The sequence below is a fragment of the Anolis carolinensis genome, chromosome 2, assembly GCF_035594765.1.
Source record: "Anolis carolinensis isolate JA03-04 chromosome 2, rAnoCar3.1.pri, whole genome shotgun sequence".
Taxonomy (NCBI): Eukaryota; Metazoa; Chordata; class Lepidosauria; order Squamata; family Dactyloidae; genus Anolis; species Anolis carolinensis.
The window spans coordinates 78,231,447-78,248,507 of record NC_085842.1 but is presented as its reverse complement, the minus strand read 5'-3'; the positions used below and the strand labels follow the sequence as shown (position 1 = coordinate 78,248,507).

The 17,061-nt window shown below is 37.5% G+C and overlaps 1 protein-coding gene across 4 annotated transcripts in view; it reads right to left on the bottom strand.

Moving 5' to 3' along the window:
• The window catches only part of nek4 (NIMA related kinase 4), an 18,973-nt gene extending 1,912 nt beyond the window's left edge, over positions 1–17,061 (bottom strand). Inside the window, exons 1-14 of one of the 4 annotated variants that reach the window (XM_062970037.1) lie at positions 16,875–17,060; positions 14,653–14,919; positions 13,958–14,155; positions 13,625–13,732; positions 12,141–12,295; positions 10,598–10,727; positions 9,028–9,423; positions 6,001–6,156; positions 5,517–5,645; positions 5,130–5,196; positions 4,629–4,762; positions 2,834–2,922; positions 1,311–1,501; positions 721–854 (exon numbers count right to left, since the gene is read on the bottom strand). In XM_062970037.1, the coding sequence (XP_062826107.1) occupies positions 721–854; positions 1,311–1,501; positions 2,834–2,922; positions 4,629–4,762; positions 5,130–5,196; positions 5,517–5,645; positions 6,001–6,156; positions 9,028–9,423; positions 10,598–10,727; positions 12,141–12,295; positions 13,625–13,732; positions 13,958–14,155; positions 14,653–14,919; positions 16,875–16,967 (2,247 nt within the window). In that variant the 5' untranslated portion in view covers positions 16,968–17,060. Of the gene's footprint in view, positions 1–720; positions 855–1,310; positions 1,502–2,833; positions 2,923–4,628; positions 4,763–5,129; positions 5,197–5,516; positions 5,646–6,000; positions 6,157–9,027; positions 9,424–10,597; positions 10,728–12,140; positions 12,296–13,624; positions 13,733–13,957; positions 14,156–14,652; positions 14,920–16,874 lie in introns of all 4 variants that reach the window. The other 3 variants (XM_062970039.1, XM_062970040.1, XM_062970041.1) reach the window with 3 other exon arrangements.

Below are 17,061 nucleotides of genomic sequence, written 5' to 3'. Positions count from 1 at the left end.
AATTAGAGAGAAAGCAAACTTGGCCATAAACTACATTTACACATAAACACATAAAACCACTGAACTTCAACAGATTTAAATGTCTGATTTTGAAGATGATCAGACCATCAGGTGGAATTCTCAAAACACAGTGTTAGAATTACAGCAGTTCTTCAGTATGGCTGCTGACTTTAGAGTTAGGCATTCTCAGGATTAATTAATAAAAATACACAGCATAATATAATTTTAAATACTGGTTCTATTCTAAAGTGCAAGCAAATAAGCATTTGAGAACTAAAAGTGGGGCACAGTCAAATTTTAGTCTGGAAAAATTATTTACCATATGACTCGCTGCTCTATTATTTCAGTCAAACAAATAATGTCCACAGGACGAGGAACAGCTTGCTTTAAAATTCTGAAGTGCATTAATTTTTTTCTACAATTAGTAAAGCTATCTGGAAACATGCAAGGAAGCTGTGGCTTGCGGAGTCTTAAGAAATTCCCAAATTGAGTGCTTGAAAAATTGGCAAATATTGTAATAAATCCTAAATTTCCTATCTTTCAGATACCAATCTGCCTGCAATAACAAGGGATGGAGATGGTATAACTTTCCAGATGCTCAATAGCTGGACCACCAGATGTTTGAAACTGCAGTTCAAACATCTGGATGTCCAGATTCCACTCACATTATACAGTATTGAGAATAAGAACTGCCAGATTGCTGTAGGAAGAACTACACACCTCTCTCTTATGTTCATCATCTTCCTCCAGGACATCAAACACCTTCTCTAGCAATGTCACTCCAAGTCCTTGAACTACATCTGCTCTCAGAATTTCAACCAGTCTCCTAATTTTTTCAGGTCCAGACAGAACATCTAGGAGGTGAAAGTGTAATCATTGTTAAGATAATTTGAGCTCTTGTGTAGATTTTCAGCAATTCAGATAAATTATCTTGGTAAGAGTCATAGTGGGTCACTCACATTTCATTTTAGTACTGATCATTTTTTCTGCCAAGAGCATTTCCAAACTACATTTTGCAGATTGTATTTTTAACTACCTAGGACTAATCACTTGCCTATCTCTTGCCCTTCTTCCCTTAAAGGGAACAAGAGCTTAACAAGGTTACTATCTTTACCCTTTAATGGTACAGAGCCAGGCCTGCACAACCTGTAGCTTTCTAGGTGTTTGAGACTCCAGCACCCAGAAGCCCTAGCCAGATTATCTAATGGTCAGGAATTCTGGGAGCTGAAGTCTAAAACACCCAGAGGGCCACAGGTTGTGCAGGCCTAAGTCTTAACTTGTGTATCACTGCTTTTAAATATAACACATACCTGAAGGAAGTTCCTGAAATGGAAAATCATCTGGTTCTTCTGATGCTTTTCCATGTAAAATCAAGGTGTCCCGGTACTTTCTATTAACCCTAAATTGTGATTCCGGTATTGATTGTGAACCATTTTCTTTATTAGCCATTTTCAGTGTTTGTGTCATCAGTTGTACTAAGTCATTCATCTCATTTGTTTTTCTGCAACAGGAATAACATAATTGCTTAAATCTCACCCTTAGTTCAAAATTTTATATTAAGAAAGCAAATGAACTACTTAGCATTTAATACAGCTGTATTAACCCATGGCTTATACTGTAATATTTAGAAGAGCTTTCTCACTTCATCCTCCTGCTGTAGAATAAATATAAGGAACAAAGAAGCAAACTGGCTGCCACACAGTCATTTATGTAGGGAATACCCTCTGTGAAGTGTTTCTGCTTCACTGGAGTCAGAAGAGGCAAAGATACATTACAGATTGTATGTACCAGGCCTATGTTTTTTGTAAAGTTATTGGAACCAATGAGACACTTATACAGGAAGACATAATATATTTTAAAATGAAGGGCTCCCAAACTGTCCATAGGGGTACCTAAGATGAAGTGGAAATAGGGAAAAAGTTGAGATGGCCAACAAAATGTGAAGAATGGTGGAGCTGAAGATTTAATCAACTACTTACTATATGAGTGTTCATTTTTACAACAATGAGCACTCTTAATGTTATTTTTCAGTGACAATTTTAATTTCAATAAGTTTTCTTTGTCTTGATTTTTTTAGACTTTTCCTTTACAGAAGCCTCTCCAAGCCTGTGTTTGTAAACCCTGCAAATTCCAGGCTTTTTGCCAAAGGAAAAAAGTTATCCTTTTAAAATCAGATATAAGACCACTTTACTATTTAAAATACCAAACAAATGGGGTTTTTTAAAGAAGTAAAATCGGTTTTTCTCTCAAGGGTTGTTGTTACTAATATTATTTAGCATTTTTGGCAGCTGCCCGCACCTGATGTAATCATTCTTATTTTTCTACACTTGTTTCTTTATTGATAAATACTTCCTGATAAAATTCCACACCAGGTTTTAATGACACCAGTCATTAAATGAAATATAAGAAAAATGTGGCCTGCTGAAAAATACAAACCCAAAGTCTATGTTCATATATTTGAAGCCATATTCAGTCATACATAATAGTAGACATACTGAAATCAGTGGAAGTCAGGTTAGTTATAAGTTATGGTTTCCAATGATTTTAGGAGATATATTGTAAAGACTAAGTGATTATAACCCAGTACACTGAAACAAGTAAAATAATTTTATATAAGCAATGACTTGTTCCTCTGGATGTTAGAAAAATGGGTGTTTATGGTAAATAACCATTGAACTAAGAGCATATAAAATCATAAGACCATGTAATTTTTTTGCTGTAAGTAGATATGGGCAGAATCTTTAAGTAGAGCTTGAATCTGAATAAAGTAATGTCGTAACTGAGCTAGAAAGACATATAAAATCACTCCATGACACAAGACAGGAACGGTTACCCTTCTTTACAATCTCCATCAGATCTCTCTGTAGAGCTGGTAGAAGAGTTTAATTCATCCTCAGTAGAGCATTTAGACAAGGTCTTTTTCTGTTGAAGAAAAAACCAGGTACTTTCAACACATGAAAATATAGACAAAATATACAGCACAACCCCCCCCCCCTCCACCCCACCCCCGGAACAGTTCTTGAACACAGCTCATTCAAATAAATGGTAATTTTTAGGCAATGCTGTTATTTTGTATTGAAGGGGCAGCCTACACATTTGATTCAGTTATGGCTACATTTTACTAAAGTAGCATTTGGAAGTGGTTTAAAATTAAATTGAAACATGATGATAATGCAAAAGGTTTCTTATTTGGGTTGTTGTATGTCTTTCGGGCTGTGTGGCCATGTTCCAGAAGTATTCTCTCCTGACGTTTCGCCTACATTTATGGCAGGCATCCTCAGAGGTTGTGAGGTATGGATAAACTAAGTAAGGAAAGGAAAGAATATATATCTGTGGAGAGTCCAGGGTGTGGCAAGAGTCCTTTGTCACTGGGAGCCAGCATTAATGTTTCAGTTAATCACCCTAATTAGCATTGGAAATGTTTTGTCTCATGCCTGGGGGCATCCTTTGCTCAGTCAAGCCCTCAGAGTTTTGGTTCCCATCTACGGTTTTGATTTTGGAGTTTTGTAATACTGGTAGCCAGATTTTGTTCATTTTCATGGTTTCTTCCTTTCTGTTGAAATTGTCCACATGCTTGTGGATTTCAATGGCTTCTCTGTGTAGTCTGACATGATAGTTGTTGGAATGGTCCAGCATTTTTGTGTTCTCAAATAATATCCTGTGTCCAGGCTGGTTCATCAAATGCTCTGCTATGGCTGATTTCTCTGGTTGAATTAGTCTGCAGTGCCTTTCATGTTCTTTGACTCTTGTTTGGGCGCTGCATTTGGTGGTCCCTATGTAGACTTGTCCACAGCTGCATGGTATCCGGTAGACTCCTGCAGAAGAGAGAGGATCCCTCTTGTCCTTCGCTGACCGTAGCATTTGTTGGATTTTCTTTGTGGGTCTGTAGATAGTTTGTAGGTTGTGCTTCTTCATCAGTTTGCCTATGCGGTCAGTGGTTCCCTTGATGTATGGTAAGAACACCTTTCCTCTGGGTGGATCTTTGTCTTGACTCTCATGGCTTGTTCTTGGCCTTCTGGAACATGGCCACACAGCCCGAAAGACATACAACAACCCTGTGATCCCGGCCATGAAAGCCTTCGGTTTCTTATTTGTTTAGATACACATTTTAATTCCCCAATGTGTATGTTACTTCAAGTCACTTGTGGATGTTTGGGAATCCATGCATCTCATAGAGTTTTATTAGGTTTTGCCAGTACCTTCCTCTGAAATATAGTCACCCGAAGGGACTCAGGGAGGCTTACAAAACTTTTTATCTGCAGATTCTATAAAACTGCCTCAGGTCATATTTACAGATCTCAGTATAGTGTCAGTACTTTTGCACAAGTTTTGAAGTATGAATTTGACAGCAGTTTAAAGGCAGAAGAAATTCAAAATTCATCTAAAAGCTGTAGGTCAGGACTAGGCAGCTCTGGCTTTTCAAATGTTTCAGCCTAGTCTCATCTGTCTTGGTCAGTGTGTTGCCAATAGTGGAAGATTATGGGAGCTGCTAATGTCTACTACACATGAAGAAATGGCAGGCAATACTAAGGAAAATGCATTGCAGCCATGTAAAGAGGATGTTTCTAGCATGGAGTCAATGGCAGCTAATTCCACTTTTACTTTTTACAACATTAAAAGTTGCTTGCCTTCATATGTTTCAAACACACCGTTTTGTATACCTTGGATTCTAAAGGAAGCTGAGCCATTTGATCATGACAATCTTCCTGTGAATATTTTGTTTCTATTGATATACTGTGAGATTCTTGTCTGATAGGAAGACCTAGAAAGGAATAAATTAAAAAGTATAAATAATTTATTCTCATTTTAACTATTCAAACCCATTATGATAGCAGTAACAATCTATTTGAAAAAAAACTTGACTAATTCAGCCAACTCTGGTCAGAGAGAACAGAGGGGACCAGAGCTTCTTCCAGGGTGGACTACACTCTTGCCCTTAGACCCTCTACTCAGAGAAGGCAGTTGTTTCATTTTTGATAAGTTAAGGCAGAGTATTCACTGAGTTATGGATAAGCTGACCTTTTTTGGAGTTGATTTTGACTTAAATTCCTAGATTTATCCCTGAGTATACAATGTATGTAGTTACACCATACATTAAGAAAGGAAGATGGGGCAAATAAGCCAGTTACCTGAAGGAAGTTTGTCTTCTTGGGATTGCTTTAGCCTCCTCCTCTCCCGTGCGGATAATGGACGCTCCTTTAAAATAACACAAAGAAAGACAGTATCAACAATAAAGCCTGTAACTTTGTAATCTGTCATACTGAGCCAGAAGGTACTTTATACAAGGGCACATGATCAAAACTGAAAACTTTCCAAGATTCTTAATAGCTCACTACTTTTCTTTCTGCTAACAAGCTCAAAGGCTCAAAAAGCTAACCACTACCAGATCGCAACTGAAAAAATATAGCCAAACCCATAATAAGCAAATCTACAGTTTTGCTAACACAAATCAAGCAATCAAGGAACTTCAAAGAAGCAGAACAACTTATTAAACTCTAGAGATGTTCAGAACAAACCTTAGCAACTGCTCCATCAATGCTTTTAGATCTACTTATAGGCCTTGCAACTGGAGCACTCTGCTTGTCTGTGTGGTCTTCTCTTGTCTTTGCATTCACCCTAGGAGGAGATTGCAGCCTTCGAGGATTCTTAAAGGGAGAGATCAAACCTTTGTTAAAAGATTGCTTCTTCTGTCAAAAATCTAACTTTAAGTTTCCTTGGCTAGATGTAAGGATTCCTTAGTCCCTGTTGTTACACAAATAAAGAGCTATTTGAGGTCCACATTGAATAGATCACAAGAAACACCTTAAGAATCGTCCTCTATTATCAATGCAAATCAACCAAATGTTTAAGCAACTTCACTATAACATCTTTTTTTACTTTGAAAAAGCAACATTTATGGAGCAACTTGTACATGCTTTTAAAACACAAGATGAAACCAGGTGTCAAATACCATAGATGCAGTTACTGCATATAAAAGAAAAATATCAAAAATAGGTTTACATTAACTGAACAGGCCTCAAACTGCTCTCTTTTTTTCTGCCATTGCTGCCGAGACAGGGAAGGTTCATGAATTGATCCTTGAGGTTGAAAACAAGGAGTGCTTTCCTTCTGAATTATATCTTGAGCTTTGTCTGGATTTTCACAGGGCCCTTCATTCTAGAATAAATACAACAGTGTTTGAATACAATGCTTCCAAACTAAACACATTGCTTCCAGATCCCACATCAAGAAAACCATGCATTGGGAGGAGTGATTCAGGGAGCTGGGTATGTTTAGCTTGAAGAAGGGAAGGTTAAGACACAGTGGCTATGTTTAAATCTTTGAAAGGGTGTCACACTGAGGAGTGGGCAAACTTATTTCTGCTGCTCCAGAAAATAGGACATAAACCAATGGATTAAAACTACAGTAAAGAAGATTCCACCTAAACATAAGGAATAACTTCTTGACCATAAGAGTTGTTCAACAGTGGAATAGCTGCTGCCTCTGGATGTAAAAGCCTCTTTCTCTAAATGGCTGGATGACCACTTAACAAGAGTGTTTTGATTAAGTATTCCTGTATGCCGGGGGTTTAGCTGGATGGTACTTGTAGTCTATTCTATATGACTCTGTGAATCTATACATTATCAAATATCCATAATTATCACTATCATTGTCATAAGATTTCACTATGTAATATGCAGTCAACAGCCTGTAACAAAATCATGTTCAATTTGAAACTCTTTCAAAATACAAAGTAAAAAAATCTGTGAAGTTCCTCTCAACTACTTACAGTGCCCAAGATTTGAACAAAGAATTTTCCTGATTTATAGGTCACAAAATGGTTGTGATTCTCACCTGTGCAACAGTTCATATGCTATACAAACCAGTTTTAAATTAAATTCACACACACACACACACATATATATATACATATATACACATATATATGCAATATAAGTATTATATACAATGTATAAATACATGATTTCCCCTATATGACTTATATCACTATAGATTTAAATTAAATGAATTAAATTAGCTATATTTTGTAAAATTTAGCAAAAAATGTTTGGCCAACAAAAGCAGCTTTCATAGATAATTTGTTACTTAACATTAAAAATGAGACTAAATTGGGGGATGTATATTCCTTTAGATAGCATGTAATAGCTTTTTAGATTATAGCCAAAAACATTACATAATTACTGAGACAGGTAAATATTTTTAGATAGCAATGATACACAAAGGTATATCAGAAAAAATTGCTAGGACTACCATGACCAAGAGAAAGCTTAAAATACCACAATTATCGAATCTCAATAATACATTTGTGTCCTGGGTGCAACTATGTTTCCAGTTCAAGATTTAGCAACTGAAATTGTAAAAATGTTTATCCAGATATTAAATAATTAGCTCTCCCTCGGCAGAACAATTTCTACATTTTTTTATTATATTTACTATAGTATGTGAATATACCCAATCCCATTTGATTTTGCTAACTAAGCAGGGAAGGCCTAGTGTATTTTCTAGGAAGGCCTTGAAAAGAACTCTGCCAAAAATGTGGAGTTGCTGATAGCCAGAACTGACAATGCTGGATTGGATGGACCAAGGTCCAATTCAGTTTAAAACAGCTTTTTATATTCCCATCTATGGACATATAGTTAACATCACACAATTACTATTTAATTTCACTCCATGTGTACTATCCTAACCCCTCAAGAGCTGGCTCACTAGAAAGATCTGATATCAGACAGAGGAGCTCTGCTTGAGGAAAGCGGCTATGTCCACTCTGGCGACTCCATTCCACCTTGGAAAGATCTGTAAGCATATACATAATATAGCACATTCCGAAAGGCATTTTCCTCTTGAGGTATCAGCCCCCAAAGACCTGCTCAAATAAGTGTTCATCTGCCTCCAAAAAAGTAGCAGAAAGGGCACCAGTTTAGCCTGTTTAGGAACAGATTTACAGAGCCTAGGAGCAGCCACTGAGAAGGCCCTTTCTTGTATTTCAATAAATGTATACTTGCGAGGATGATGGTGTAGAAAGCCCCCCCCCCCCCAGAAGAACTCAAAATATTAGCAAAATAATCAGGAGGAATACAGTCCTTCAGATATTCTGAATCTGAGATAGGCACTGCCAGCTGAATTACTTCCCCAACCCCAAATTTATCAATGGCACAAAAGTATGCCATCTATGAAAGAAGTACTGTACTTGTCTAGGGGAAAGAGACAATAGACATTGAAATTTTCTTTGTATGGACCCAATATCAATCAAGCCTTCAAACTTGATCACAAAGCAAGTTTCAAAATTTGATGGCTCATTATAATCATGTTGAAATTGATACATTTATTTAAAAATTGTCTTGAACTTCCCAATAGGGTATCATGTAATTTTTGAAAAAGAATGGGGAGTTTGGGGAAAAAATTCTAAGACCACACGTAAAGCCTTAGGAAAACTCTCTGCCCCTCTCATATTTTACATGCAGAATGTACAGCTTAGTGGAGTATACAAAAAGGGATGCAAGGGACTAAAAAAATCAAAAGCCACAGTGTTTGAACTCTAAATAATAATGTGTGTACTATCCAAGATTTTGCTCCTTCCAAAACTTTATATGGAAACCAAACCACGGTGTAAAGATCTACATTATTCTGCCAACAACATATTTCTGGATAGGCTGCTTCTAACTATATCAACCTGTTCCATTAGGAAATGAAGACACATCTAGCAATGCTAATGTATCAAGAACAGTATCATTGTAAAAGCAATCTAAAATTAATTCAAGACAATTAAAGTGTCATTTTATTCTCACCTTCCTCACACTCAACCATTGTATTGTGTTGTGTGAGAGATATGAAGCAGTTCACTTTATCAGGGACAGGAGATAAAGGTTATAATTAGCATGGCAGTGCCAACTAAGATGACACAATGTAGCAAGTTCCATGGCCAGTTTATGGAACAAACTAAATGCCACTAAGTGCTAGAACAGTTCTCTTTTCATAAACTCAGAACCTCTTTTTCTCTAGAAAAAAATGAAAAAAATTATCATTTACGTTTTGGGCTTCGGAAACAGGGTACGGAAATTTCACATCCTCGTTTGTGGCAACATCCACCATTTCTTTATTGTCTACTTTTTCCACTGTAAGACATGGCTTTCTGTCCTTCTGCAACCGTTCTTCCTTTGAGAGTGGATCAGTTTTTGCAGTTTCACACTCTGGTTTAGCAGAAGAATTTGAATGGCTGGATTCTTTATCCTCCACTGAATGTTCGCTTTTATAGTTCTTCTTTTCCACTGGAATTATAATTATGTCCACTTTGCTCATGGTTGCCATAGATACATTTGTATTGTCCAAACCATTCTTGCTTCCATTTTTTTCAGATTCAGGAGCCAGTTTTTCTGAAGAAAAAACTTCAAAGGTTTTATTATTGATTACACGTTTCTCTTCATTCTGTAATATAGAAAACACATATACAAGAACTAGTCCAATGATTCCTTTAACAACTTTACTTTAAATGTAGGCATAAGATATCTTATATTGACCAAGTATGTCATACATTGATAAAAAAAACCTCCCTCCAAAATCTGGGTTGACTTGTACACAGATAAATGCTGAAATAGGAACCCAGCAAACAAGAAGCTTCCACCATATTATTTCCAGTTTTTTGCCCAAACTGGAAAAAATAAACCAACCCATTCTCCTTCCCTGCCTTCTTATTTTTTGAGAACTGAAATATAAATTTGTCCACAATTACGAACACGATAGGTTCTGTAGGTTTGTTCTTAAGTTGAATTTGTTTGTAAGTTAGAACAGGTACATTTTTAAGTGTAACACACACACACACATAGGCTCTGCAAAACTTCAATTGTGCCTCATTTGTCATATCTGTTTTATAAGATTCATACATATGACACAATATTAAGAAATGTGAGGGGTGCCCACGCAAAAAATTAAGATTCACTTTTGGAAGAGTTATTTAAGTCTCGTAAGTGGCTCCAAGTTTCTGTCCCGAGTGCCGCTTCCCCACCAAAAGGGCTGGGTTTGGTTCCCCCAAAGGGTCCTGAGGAGGATGGTCAGGCCAGAGTGCAGGGGAGTGCAGGGAGAAACCCTACTCTTTCCTCAAAGGGATCGGCGAGGAAGGGAGGGATGCCTGGCTGGATGGTGGGGCAAAGTCCCTCCGGCACATGGCCGGCCCAGGGAGGCAGGCAAAGACTACATTCAAATTGAGGCTTTAATGCAGGAAATGAGCAGAATTCTGGGAAACGTAGTTTTGGGCTGGGTCTTCTGAATTCTCTGGCACAAGGGTCCTCACCTTCCCAAACTACATTTCCCAAAATTCCTCCCTGAAAGTTTTGGTTTTCATTCTCTAAAGGGATTCCGAGATAAAAGGGGATTGTTGGAAGTTGAACCCTGAAGAGGGAGAGAAGGCAGGCTGGAGGAACTGGGCGGTGGTTCTGCCTTCCTCCATTTCTGACTTTTATACTGGGCCTGGAGTTTGCTATTACTTGCAATCTCACATATATTTGCAAAATCCAGGAATATGTTCCTCATTAATATAGGGTTTGTACTGTACCCTCTTTATGGTCATTCATATTCCCAACTACAGATATAAAATATAAATTACCTCTTTAGATTTTCTGGAAGGATCACTGGGAAGCTTCTTGGCTATTTTATTTCCAGTTGGCAATTCACCTTTCACTGCCGAACTCTGGGGATTCTGTTGAGATGTTTTCTTATTATTTTTTGATGTTTTCCTTCAGAATGAAAGCATGACATGAGAAATATTAAGATGTTAAAGATTAAGAGATTTTTGGGAACGATTTTTTTGTCAAAATATCAAAATAAGATTATCTTAGCTTCTTACTTTTTTTGTACAAATTTTTATTGAAATATATATACATACACACACACACACACACCAAAATTCAACAATCAAAATACAATTATTTTCCCTGTCCCGCCACCTCCTCATTCCCACCTGTGAACCACCACATGACTTCTGACACCACACCATATGGAACTACTATCTAACAAAAATCTGCCTTTATGATTACACTAATAAATCACCCATTTTGCATTTCAAAATCTATATTTGTTTTCTTATTTAAATACCCAAAGGCCAGTCTCCATTTTCTAGCAAGTTTTTCTTTGTTTCCTCCCCTTATGCCATTGGAGATCTTGTCTATTTGAATTTACTCTACTAATTTTCTTCTCCAATCCTTCTTTTTCCCCTTCTAAGATTTTGCTATAATGATTTTCGCTACCACAAAACTATATTGGCAAATTTCTACATCTTCTTTGCCACTTCTCTCCTGAAACAAACCCAATAACCACATTTCTGGTTTTTTTTTCTTGACCTTCTTAGTAATCATTTTGTTTCTTTAGTCACCTAAAGGTCTATAATTCAATCTGAATGCATGGTACACACCAAAGCATTAAGTACAATAAGACAGGCTTTACACAGCCATTCATAAGAAGAAGGAAAAGGAATTGCCTTGCTGGATCAAGAGGTGCCCTATCCTGGGCAATCATCTTAACATAGGCCAGCAATATTGTATTATTGTATGTACCACAGGATACCTCTTATTTTGTCATTTTTCTATTTGAAAAATCTGAGGAATCTGCATACATGGACCTGTCTAGGGGCCCTCTGAAAAAAGGACTATCAGGGCTCTGACTGCCGCTTCGCCCTCACTGGTCGGAGAACATTGGGAAACTACTGACTGGACATGATACTCCATATTACACAGATTTATCTTACCCTAATCTATTTAAAAAACAAATTCTACTTCAAGAATACATAATTTCCATAAGTGCACAGAGAAAGACATAATTTCCACAAAAAAAGATTTCTGTAAATTATCAAGAGCCAATGTGGGATAGAAGTGCTTGACTAAGAGTGGCGGTATAGGCTAAGTAGTTGCCAATAATACCGGCCTTTCCTTTTCCTGGATATAATGCATACATATTGCATATTACTAGTAAATGCTCAGGGATTTTATCTTTCAAATAAACTGAATTTAAACTCATATTTAAAGGAGAAAATGGTGAAATCATCATTATGAACAATTGAACATTATAATGGCTGATGAAACTCTATGAAGTAAAATATACCAAAAGTACAATCAAGACAATAAATTATTATTGCTCATTTAAATGTGTCTTACGCCTTTGTAACTTCCAAAAACAGAGAAATCTGATGCTTAATGTATGGTTGCCTCAATATGCTTCTCACACTGGGTCTCTCTTCTGGCTTTTTACTAAGCATCGTTCTTATGAGTTCTTTCAACTGAATGCTGTAATCTTTCGGCATTGGGGGAAGCTATTAAAAGAAAAAAAATGATATAAAATTGGAATTTGAAAGCTTTACGTGCCCATTTATGATAGTAAAGTATTATTTATGTTGACACATACATATCTGAAGCCTTGTGTTTCCCTTTTTGAAGAAACTATTTCTTCAGGGAGGGTGGTCAGATTCAGAAAAGCTCAAAAAGCATTGCTAGAACTGTATACAGAACACATCTGACTCTGGCATAGTGATTAGATCAGAATTTAAGAGATCTAAGTTAAAGTTCTCATTTGCCTCATGTGGTCCATATCAAATTTGTGATCTCAAAACTTCAGTCTTTTTTATTTATTAACATAAAACTTTACTATAAATAGTTATATTCTCTTTAAATGTGGTTACTGTTCCATCAGTGCACCCATGCACACATATTGAAAACATATATCGACATAGACATGGTGGCGTAAAGACTGCAATCTGCGCAGTGAAAAACTGAACCAGGCAGATTACCTGGTTAGACTCTACATTCAGGACCCCATATGATCATGCCATTCAGCTTGTATGTGACAGATGTAGCAAACCAGCTGATACAGCCACATAGCATTTCCCTCATCCTCTACACAGTCATTAGATTGTACATCATTCTATGTAAAGCTACTGTTTATCAACTTCAATAAGGAAGATTAGTTGTTCACTGTTGTTCTTTGGAATATGGTAACATTTTATTACAGCAACATTAATCATATTTAATTTTGAGAAATTAACAATAAATTAAGCAGTCTCCCAAAATACTCTAGGTCATTATAGTCAAATTGTTGGCCCTCCAGATGTTTTTCATTTCAATTTCAAGAAACTAGCAGAAAGGAATTATAGGATTTGTAATCCAAAACTGCAGGATACCCAAAGGGTCTGCAATTCAACTGCAGGTTCTAGGTTAACCGCATTATGTTCCTGACAAATCTTCCCGCATAACTATTCTCTAGCCAGACTTATTATTGGTGATACAGCTTTGAGCAGAATGGCAAGCCAAACATTAACAAGCCTTCTCAATTGCTTCAAAATCTGTCTTCATATGAAAGGGAAAGAACCTGCATAAACCAGGTTTAGAAATTGCTGTCCATGGAAAAACCCAGCTAGAGATGCGTACCTCGGGCTATAACCAGGAGTTACAGATGTACATCCTAGCAGCACACTGTTTGATATCTGTGATACATTCTTAAATAACAAAATATTAATTTTATATAAAACAGAGAAGAAAAGAAGTTAATGGTTGTACACGTGAAGTTCAACATTTGCTCTCAGTTCCTAAGAAGTTTGGATTTGGTCACAAAGTTTGCCAAGCAAAAAATTAAATGGAAAATTTACCTTCCCTTCAATAATTCGATAAACTAAGGAATTCATGTCTTTAGCATTGAAAGCATGCTTCAACGTGACCAGTTCATAGGCACAGCAGCCCAAGGCCCAAACATCAGACTGTAAAAACAAAAGCAAAGCAAAAAACAAATTAAAATATGATTTAAAAGACCACAGAGAAGTCATGGAAGCATCTGCAGCTAAAACTACAAGATTCTGGTCCTTGGAAGTTCCCCCAAGCATAGTAGAACCTCTCTGTTGTTCATACATGGTGTTATTTTGATGACATAAGATAGGACACACACTGAGACTGGATTTGCTACTAGTATATAAGGAAGACTTTACCTTGTAATTGTAAGGCTTGTTAGAGAACAACTCGGGGCTCATATAGTAAGGAGTGCCAATTAGAGTACTAGCCATGTCATACTGATTTTCCAGTACTCTAGCTATTCCCAGATCGCCCACTTTGATAATATTTGAACGTGTCAGGAAAACATTCTGGGTTTTGAGATCTCTGTGCAGAATATGCTTTTCATGCAAATACTGAAAAACAAGATAATAACGTTTAGAAATCTCCATCTCACAGAATTATTGCTTGCATAAAATTGTATTTTTCTCATTTAATTAGATGGGATAATGATGAAATCATCATCATGCACAATTGCACATCACCAAAACTTCACAAAGTAATAGTCATAATGGTGACTATATTCAACACTATGCACATTATTGCTACCTATGACATTTAAGGGAAGGACAGAACACCTCAAATGAATCTGTCTAAATGGATCAGAACAATTTAAAGGCATTGGACAGACCTCATCAAAATGTGTTCAAGAGGACAGACTGTACCCATTATCTATGTTGTTGATCTTGTGGTCAGTCATACACTTCTGCTAGATTATAATATCAGGACAATAAAAGCATCACAATTGCTAAGATTACAATCTAAAACAGTTTCCATCATGCCACAATTCTAGTACATTATTTTAATTCAAAGACATGGGGTATTTTAAAGTAGAAGATGCAAGGTATGCTACCTGCAATGCCATAGCAATCTGAACAAACCACTCCACCACTTGACTTTCTGGCAAAAGTTGTCCCTTTTGTTCTTTCAGCTTGTGATACAGGTCTCCTCCTTCACAGAAGCCCATGACAATGTACAAGAAACCATCTTCACCTTCCCAGGACTCTCTGTAAGTGACTATATTAGGATGCTTCAGCTGAGATAGCAACTGGGCCTCTTGTTCTGCTGCTTTTCTCTCACGCCTTGATGCATGTTTAAGATTCAGCTTTTTGATAACATACTGGAGAGATATTAGGGGGAAAGCTCTGTAAGTTTCTTTTTAAATATCAAGAAAGTTAAATGGTCATATTCATGAAATCTAAAAATTAGGACACATGGTTATTCTGCAACAGCGCAATTACAGTTGGCCCTCTATATCCATGGATTCAACATCCACATCTTGAATATATTTTTTTAAATCCAAAAATCAATCCTTGATTTTCCCACCTTACGTAATAGAAACAATTTTTCTATGCCATTGTAAATAGTATGAATTTGGCATCTATAGATTTTATATCCATAGAGGGTGGTGGTCCTAGAACCAAATCCAAGCAGATACCAAGAGCTCACTGTAATTCCAATGAAATATTTGTCTTCATGGTGATAATCTACAGAATTTTAGATACATATCACATCACAGATAACACATCTTAAGTTAGTTGTGACTAATTATAGTTCATCTCATTTCAATACAACCTATGCTATAACATGCTGCAACTGCTCCACCAGCTGCTAGACTGTTTCTGGGCAGAATTCAAAGTGCTGGTTATGACCTTCATGTACTTTAATAGATTTGTTAATGGTTTTATTGTTTTTAACTATGTGTTTTTAATATTTCTGTGTTCAATTTTAATGTTTATTTGTGCTAGGTATTAATTCATACATTGTGATAGTTTTTAGTGTTAGCAGCTTTGAGTCTCCTTTGGAAGAAAAGAAGAAAGGTATTAATAATAATAATAATAATGTGTTGTCAAAGGCTTTCATGGCTGGAATCACTGGGTTGCTGTGAGTTTTCTGGGCTGTATGGCCAAGCCGCCCCGAGTCCCCGCTGGGGAGATGGTGGCGGGTTATAAATAAAGTTTTATTATTATTATTATTATTATTATTATTATTATTATTGTTATTATGTTCCAGAAGCATTCTTTCCTGACGTTTTGCCTGCATCTATGGCAGGTATCCTCTGACCTCACAACCTCTGAGGATGCCTGCCACAGATGCAGACAAAATGTCAGGAAAGAATTATTCTGGAACATGGCCATACAGCCCAGAAAACTCACAGTAACCCAATAATAATAGTAATAGTAATAATACTGGCAGTCCCAGAGTTATAAACAACTCATAGTTAAGAATGGAGATTAGACAACAGGAAGTGAGAGAAATCCAGCCCCAGGAAGGCAAATTCACTCCTGAAAAAGTTATCATGGGTGAAAGGTGTTTCCACTGAAGTTTTGTCACCAATCCTGGTTTCTATAACAAGTCATTTTTTTCTAAATCCAACTCTCACAGGGACAGAAAGTGAGGTGAAATCTTCGAAACAGGGGCACAGACAGCAAAACAAACACCACCGGGGTGTTAACCCTTCCCTATGCTATGCAAAGCTTACATATGCGGTGTATATATGTGTGTGTTACACTTTAAAATGCACCTGTTCTGACTGATATACAAATTCAACTTAGGAACAAACCCACAGAACTGTTTGTAATTTGGGGACTGCCTATAAAAACAATACAGTGCCTGCATCATATGGGAGTTTAGGCCTAGGCAAGTGTGTCTTTAGATTTCAGCACTCAGAACAGCTAATTTCTTCTGGCTTAAGGATTAAGATGTTATCGTGCATGCATTGTTCGCCATATTATACTGTTGGAGTTAACAAACACCATGTAAATTATTTTGTAATGGTTTTCCGTATGCAGCAAGCATGGGCCAACTTGGGCCCTCCCTCCAGGGGTTTTGGAGTTCAACTCCCACCGTTCCTCACAGCCTCAGGCCCCTTCCTTTTCCCCCACAGCCGCTTAAGCGGCTGAGGGGGAAAAGGAAGGGGCCTGAGGCTGTGAGGAACGGTGGGAGTTGAACTCCAAAACCCCTGGAAGGTCCAAGTTGGCCCGTGCCTGCCGTCAAGGAAAGCTGGGGCCCAATGAGACTACGACAGGCGAGGCTTCCCCTCCGAGGAGAGAAGACAGAGAACGGCCTGGCGACCTGCTTGTGGTCCCTGCGGTGCCTGACGAGGCTGACTTCGCCGTAGCTGCCCTTCCCGGCGGCCCTGAGGAAGGCGTACTCGCCCAGGGGCATCGCAAGCCCCCTCCGGCCCTGCCCGCACAGCCGCCTCCGCCGCCCTCGGTCCCATAGAGATGGAGCACCGCCTGCAGGAGGCCTTCAAAGCAGA